This window comes from Oncorhynchus kisutch, unplaced genomic scaffold (genome assembly GCF_002021735.2).
Source record: "Oncorhynchus kisutch isolate 150728-3 unplaced genomic scaffold, Okis_V2 Okis03b-Okis08b_hom, whole genome shotgun sequence".
NCBI classification, from domain to species: Eukaryota; Metazoa; Chordata; class Actinopteri; order Salmoniformes; family Salmonidae; genus Oncorhynchus; species Oncorhynchus kisutch.
In genome coordinates, this window is record NW_022261980.1 from 18,766,640 (window position 1) to 18,774,370 (window position 7,731).

At 54.0% G+C, this 7,731-nt stretch overlaps 1 protein-coding gene across 5 annotated transcripts in view; it reads left to right on the forward strand.

The window, feature by feature from the left end:
* Positions 1–3,731, forward strand: part of LOC116359614 (palmitoyltransferase ZDHHC7) — a 33,017-nt gene extending 29,286 nt beyond the window's left edge. For all 5 annotated transcript variants that reach the window (XM_031812586.1, XM_031812587.1, XM_031812588.1 and 2 more), the window contains one exon: positions 403–3,731. In XM_031812586.1, the coding sequence (XP_031668446.1) occupies positions 403–1,920 (1,518 nt within the window). In that variant the 3' untranslated portion in view covers positions 1,921–3,731. The remainder of the gene's footprint in view (positions 1–402) is intronic.
* Positions 3,732–7,731: the final 4,000 nt, after the last annotated feature.

A 7,731-nucleotide genomic window follows, 5' to 3' on the forward strand; every position in this document is an offset into this window, starting at 1 on the left:
CTCTACTCTACTGAACACAGACGTCAGTGCTTCCTCTGCCCTGAGCCTTGACGTACCCTAACCTCTGCCCTGAGCCTTTACGTACCCAACACCTGACCTTTGCCCCTGATGCAGCAGACTGAACAACGGGTTGAACTGTGACCTGGACCATGTTCCCCTGATGCAGCAGACTGAACAACTGGTTGACCTGTGACCTGGACCATGTTCAGGACCATGTTCAGGACCATGTTCAGGACCATGTTCAGGACCATGTTCAGGACCATGTTCAGTAGACTCAAATGGGACAAACACATTTAAATGGGGGAGGTTCTACCAGAATTGAGCAAATCCGAAACGCTGAAAAATGTATTTTTGTTGATTCTTTGTATTTTGTCTCATTGGTTGTTGTTCCTCCTTGTTTAGGAGCTGCTACAGTGTTTCCCAGACCCCAAGTCCTCCCCTTTACCAGTGTTTCCCAGACCCCAAGTCCCCCCCTTTACCAATGTTTCCCAGACCGTAAGTCCTCCCCTTTACCAGTGTTTCCCAGACCCCAAGTCCCCCCATTTACCAATGTTTCCCAAGTCCCCCCATTTACCAATGTTTCCCAAGTCCCCCCCTTTACCAGTGTTTCCCAGACCCCAAGTCCCCCCCTTTACCAATGTTTCCCAAGTCCCCCCCTTTACCAGTGTTTCCCAGACCCCAAGTCCCCCCCTTTACCAATGTTTCCCAAGTCCCCCCCTTTACCAGTGTTTCCCAGACCCCAAGTCCCCCCCTTTACCAATGTTTCCCAAGTCCCCCCCTTTACCAATGTTTCCCAGACCCCAAGTCCCCCCCTTTACCAGTGTTTCCCAGACCCCTGTCCTGTCCCCCCCTTTACCAGTGTTTCCCAGACCCCAAGTCCCCCCCTTACCAGTGTTTCCCAGACCCCTGACCTGTCCCCCCCTTTACCAATGTTTCCCAAGTCTCCCCCTTTACCAATGTTTCCCAGACCCCAAGTCCCCCCCTTTACCAATGTTTCCCAAGTCCCCCCCTTTACCAATGTTTCCCAGACCCCAAGTCCCCCCCTTTACCAGTGTTTCCCAGACCCCTGACCTGTCCCCCCCTTTACCAATGTTTCCCAAGTCTCCCCCTTTACCAATGTTTCCCAGACCCCAAGTCCCCCCCTTTACCAATGTTTCCCAAGTCCCCCCCTTTACCAATGTTTCCCAGACCCCAAGTCCCCCCCTTTACCAGTGTTTCCCAAGTCCCCCCCTTTACCAATGTTTCCCAGACCCCAAGTCCTGTCCCCCCCCTTTACCAATGTTTCCCAGACCCCAAGTCCTGTTCCCCCCTTTACCAGTGTTTCCCAGACCCCAAGTCCCCCCCCTTACCAGTGTTTCCCAAGTCCCCCCCTTTACCAATGTTTCCCAGACCCCTGTCCTGTCCCCCCCTTTACCAATGTTTCCCAGACGCCTGTCCTGTCCCCCCCTTTACCAATGTTTCCCAGACCCCAAGTCCTGTTCCCCCCTTTACCAATGTTTCCCAGACCCCAAGTCCTATTCCCCCCTTTGCCAATGTTTCCCAGACCCCAAGTCCTGTTCCCCCCTTTACCAATGCTTCCCAGACCCCTGTCCTGTTCCCCCCTTTACCAATGCTTCCCAGACCCCTGTCCTGTTCCCCCCTTTACCAATGCTTCCCAGACCCCTGTCCTGTCCCCCCCTTTACCAATGTTTCCCAGACCCCAAGTCCTGTCCCCCCCCTTTACCAATGTTTCCCATACCCCAAGTCCTGTTCCCCCCTTTACCAGTGTTTCCCAGACCCCAAGTCCCCCCCTTTACCAGTGTTTCCCAAGTCCCCCCCTTTACCAATGTTTCCCAGACCCCTGACCTGTCCCCCCCTTTACCAATGTTTCCCAGACCCCTGACCTGTCCCCCCCTTTACCAATGTTTCCCAGACCCCTGACCTGTCCCCCCTTTACCAATGTTTCCCAGACCCCTGACCTGTCCCCCCCTTTACCAATGTTTCCCAGATGCCAGTCCTGTCCCCCCCTTTACCAATGTTTCCCAGACCCCAAGTCCTGTTCCCCCCTTTACCAATGTTTCCCAGACCCCAAGTCCTGTTCCCCCCTTTACCAATGTTTCCCAGACCCCAAGTCCTGTTCCCCCCTTTACCAATGTTTCCCAGACCCCAAGTCCTGTTCCCCCCTTTACCAATGTTTCCCAGACCCCAAGTCCTGTTCCCCCCTTTACCAATGTTTCCCAGACCCCAAGTCATGTTCTCCCCTTTACCAATGCTTCCCAGACCCCTGTCCTGTCCCCCCCTTTACCAATGTTTCCCAGACGCCTGTCCTGTCCCCCCCTTTACCAATGTTTCCCAGACCCCAAGTCCCCCCCTTTACCAATGCTTCCCATACTTGGAGCTTTGGGTTTGTCCCAACTGGCACCCTATTCCCTATATAGTGCACTACTTTAGACCAGAGCCCTAGGAAGTGCATTATTTAGGGAATAGGCAGCCAGTTGGAACACACAGCCTTTAATACAAACTTCATTGGTGAAGCAATGGGTCTGTCAACCAACAGGAAGCTTGTAGTGACAGTCTTTATAACAACTGATGAAGGCTAATTCAGTCCACCATTTTGTTTCCCTCAGCCCTCCTGACCTCCCTCATGATGAAGGCTAATTCAGTCCACCATTTTGTTCCCCCTCAGCCCTCCTGACCTCCCTCATGATGAAGGCTAATTCAGTCCACCATTTTGTTCCCCCTCAGCCCTCCTGACCTCCCTCATGATGAAGGCTAATTCAGTCCACCATTTTGTTCCCCCTCAGCCCTCCTGACCTCCCTCATGATGAAGGCTAATTCAGTCCACCATTTTGTTCCCACTCAGCCTTCCTGACCTCCCTCATGATGAAGGCTAATTCAGTCCACCATTTTGTTCCCCCTCAGCCCTCCTGACCTCCCTCATGATGAAGGCTAATTCAGTCCACCATTTTGTTCCCCCTCAGCCCTCCTGACCTCCCTCATGATGAAGGCTAATTCAGTCCACCATTTTGTTCCCCCTCAGCCCTCCTGACCTCCCTCATGATGAAGGCTAATTCAGTCCACCATTTTGTTCCCCCTCAGCCCTCCTGACCTCCCTCATGATGAAGGCTAATTCAGTCCACCATTTTGTTCCCCCTCAGCCCTCCTGACCTCCCTCATGATGAAGGCTAATTCAGTCCACCATTTTGTTCCCACTCAGCCTTCCTGACCTCCCTCATGATGAAGGCTAATTCAGTCCACCATTTTGTTCCCACTCAGCCTTCCTGACCTCCCTCATGATGAAGGCTAATTCAGTCCACCATTTTGTTTCCCCTCAGCCCTCCTGACCTCCCTCATGATGAAGGCTAATTCAGTCCACCATTTTGTTCCCCCTCAGCCCTCCTGACCTCCCTCATGATGAAGGCTAATTCAGTCCACCATTTTGTTCCCACTCAGCCCTCCTGACCTCCCTCATGATGAAGGCTAATTCAGTCCACCATTTTGTTCCCCCTCAGCCCTCCTGACCTCATCTCTCTGCTGATTTAGTTGTCTTCACAACAGAGCCATTGTGACACAGGGTATTGATGATCCTCAACCACCCGTTTGTTTCATGAGATATGCGTTACCCTAATCAATACAATCCTCAATCATGCAAATGTCCGCCATTGATTAATGCTGTATGTTTTAAACTGTATCCATTTGGTTTATGATTGTAGATATAAATTGTTTTAAAATAAAGAGCTTTAGTCTGTGAACAACATGTCCCATATGTAAAAGCCTGATGTGGAAAAAGGATCTCATTATTTTACTCCCTGTGTCAGGCTGTGGGGTAACTGGTCCTGCTGACTTGTGGTGCGTGTTTCTGTCAGGCTGTGGGGTAACTGGTCCTGCTGACTTGTGGTGCGTGTTTCTGTCAGGCTGTGGGTAACTGGTGCATGGAATCAGGCGCAGGAGAGCAGAGAGGAGTGTACAAGGTAATTTATTCCATGAACAGCACCAGTATAAAACAAATACTAACGGTGTGTGAAATTACCGGTCACTCGTAAAATAACGGGCGTATTAACGGACCCGGCAAACAATACCAGCCAACTAGTACGAACACCGGGGCCTCACTGCGGTGGCTGTCTGCGCTCGCTTTCTGACCCCTCATGGCCCGCTGAAGGTGCACATGAGCTGCGTCCCATCTCTCCTCCGAGCGCCTAAACCAGTTGTCCATGCAGGAACCTCGATCTGGCTCTGATGCCACGGCGCCAGAACCGGCTGGTACCCCAGTACGCACTGGAAGGGGGAGAGGTTAGTAGAGGAGTGGCGGAGCGAGTTCTGGGCCATCTCTCCCCAGGGTATGAGTGCCGCCCACTCCCCCGGCCGGTCCTGGCAATAAGACCGCAGAAACCTACTCACATCCTGGTTCACTCTCTCCACCTGCCCATTACTCTCGGGGTGAAAACCTGAGGTAAGACTAACCGAGATCCCCAGACGTTCCATGAATGCTCTCCAGACCCTTGACCTCATAGTGCCGGAAGACGTGAGTAAACAGGGCCTCTGCAGTCAGTAGGGCCGTAGGGAGACCGGGTAAAGGGAGGAGACGACAGGACTTGGAAAAACTATCCACAACGACCAGGATGGTGGTATTACCCTGTGAAGGAGGAAGATCGGTTAGGAAATCCACCAACAGGTGTGACCACGGCCATTGTGGAACGGGTAAGGGTTGTAACTTCCCTCTGGGCAGGTGTCTAGGAGCCTTGCACTGGGCACACACCGAGCAAGAGGAGACGTAAACCCTCATGTCCTTAGCTACAGTGGACCACCAGTACTTCCCACTAAGACAGCGCACTGTCTGACCGATGCCCGGATGACCAGAGGGTGACGTGTGGGCCCAATAGATCAAACGGTCGCAGATGGAACGTACAGACACCCAGCGGGACACTGGACGGGAGCGGGCTCTGCACGTAACACCTGCTCAATGTCCGTGTCCAACTCCCACACTACCGGTGCCACCAGGCAGGAGGCGGGGAGTATGGGGGTGGGATCCATGGGCCGCTCCTCTGTGTCATACAGCCGGGACAATGCGTCTGCCTTCACGTTCTGGGAACCTGGTCTGTAGGAAAGGGTGAAAACAAAACGGGTAAAGAACATGGCCCACCTTGCCTGGCGAGGGTTCAGTCTCCTCGCTGCCCGGATTTACTCCAGATTGCGGTGGGCAGTCCAGATGAGAAAGGGGTGTCTAGCCCCTCAAACCAATGTCTCCACGCCTTCAAGGCGTTGACGACAGCCAACAGCTCCTGGTCCCCCATGTCATAGTTTTGCTCCGCTGGGCTGAGCTTCTTCGAGAAGAAGGCACAGGGGCGGAGCTTTGGTGGCGTACCCGAGCGCTGAGAGATCATGGTTCCTATCCCAGCCTCAGACTCGTCCACCTCCACTATGAACGCCAAAGAGGGATCCGGATGAGCCCACCTCCACTATGAACGCCAAAGAGGGATCCGGATGAGCCCACCTCCACTATGAACGCCAAAGAGGGATCAGGATGAGCCCACCTCCACTATGAACGCCAAAGAGGGATCCGGATGACACCACCTCCACTGTGAACGCCAAAGAGGGATCAGGATGAGCCCACCTCCACTATGAACGCCAAAGAGGGATCCGGATGAGCCCACCTCCGCTATGAACGCCAAAGAGGGATCCGGATGAGCCCACCTCCACTATGAACGCCAAAGAGGGATCCGGATGAGCCCACCTCCACTATGAACGCCAAAGAGGGATCCGGATGTGCCCACCTCCACTATGAACGCCAAAGAGGGATCCGGATGAGCCCACCTCCACTATGAACGCCAAAGAGGGATCCGGATGAGCCCACCTCCACTATGAACGCCAAAGAGGGATCAGGATGAGCCCACCTCCACTATGAACGCCAAAGAGGGATCCGGATGACACCACCTCCACTGTGAACGCCAAAGAGGGATCAGGATGAGCCCACCTCCACTATGAACGCCAAAGAGGGATCCGGATGAGCCCACCTCCGCTATGAACGCCAAAGAGGGATCCGGATGAGCCCACCTCCACTATGAACGCCAAAGAGGGATCCGGATGAGCCCACCTCCACTATGAACGCCAAAGAGGGATCCGGATGTGCCCACCTCCACTATGAACGCCAAAGAGGGATCAGGATGAGCCCACCTCCACTATGAACGCCAAAGAGGGATCAGGATGAGCCCACCTCCACTATGAACGCCAAAGAGGGATCAGGATGAGCCAGCACGGGAGCCGAGGTAAACAGAGCCTTCAGGTGACCAAAAGCCCTGTCCGCCTCAGCCGACCACCGCAAACGCACCGGTCTCCCCTTCAGCAGTGAGGTAATGGGAGCCGCTATCTGACCAAAAGCCCTGTCTGCCTCAGCCGACCACTGCAAACGCACCGGTCTCCCCTTCAGCAGTGAGGTAAACAGAGCCTTCAGGTGACCAAAAGCCCTGTCCACCTCAGCCGACCACTGCAAACGCACCGGTCTCCCCTTTAGCAGTGAGGTAAACAGAGCCTTCAGGTGACCAAAAGCCCTGTCCACCTCTGCCGACCACTGCAAACGCACCGGTCCCCCCTTCAGCAGTGAGGTAATGGGAGCCGCTATCTGACCAAACCCCGGATAAACCTCTGGTAGTAGTTGGCAAACTCTAAAAACCTCTGCACTTCCTTTACCGTGGTGGGAGTCGGCCAATTACGCACAGCTGAAATGCGGTCACTCTCCATCTCTACCCCTGAGGTGGAAATGCGGTACCCTAGGAAGGAGACTGTCTGAAATAAACAGGCATTTCTCAGCCTTGACTACAGGTCATGCTCCAACAGTCTACCAAGCACCTTGCGCACCAGGGGACACATGCTCGACGCGTGTAGCGGAGTATATCAGAATGTTGTCTATATACACCACTACACCCTGCCCATGTAGGTCCCGGAAAATCTTGTCTACAAAGGCCTGGAAGACGGATGGAGCATTCATCAACCCGTACGGCATGACGAGGTACTCATAATGCCCAGAGGTGGTACTAAATGCCGTCTTCCACTCGTCCCCCTCCCGGATACGCCCCGGGTTGTAATCGCTCCTGAGATCCAATTTTGTGAAGAAGCGCGCCCCGTGCATTGACTCGATCGCACTGGCGATGAGAGATAGCGGGTAACTGTACCTCACAGTGATTTGGTTGATGCCTTGATAGTCAATACATGGGCGCAGACCTCCATCCTTTTTTTTTACAAAAAATAAACTCGAGGAGGCAGGTGAAGTGGAAGGCCGAGTGTGCCCCTGCCCCAGAGATTCGGAGACATGTGTTTCCATAGCCGCTGTCTCCTCTTGCGACGGGGGATACACGTGACTCCTGGGAAGTGCTGCATCTAACAGGAGATTTATCGCACAGTCCCCCCGTGTTTCCATAGCCGCTGTCTCCTCTTGCGACGGGGGATACACGTGACTCCTGGGAAGTGCTGCATCTAACAGGAGATTTATCGCACAGTCCCCCCGTGTTTCCATAGCCGCTGTCTCCTCTTGCGACAGGGGATACACGTGACTCCTGGGAAGTGCTGCATCTACCAGGAGATTTATCGCACAGTCCCCCCGTGTTTCCATAGCTGCTGTCTCCTCTTGCGACGGGGGATACACGTGACTCCTGGGAAGTGCTGCATCTACCAGGAGATTTAGCGCACAGTCCCCCCGTGTTTCCATAGCCGCTGTCTCCTCTTGCGACGGGGGATACACGTGACTCCTGGGAAGTGCTG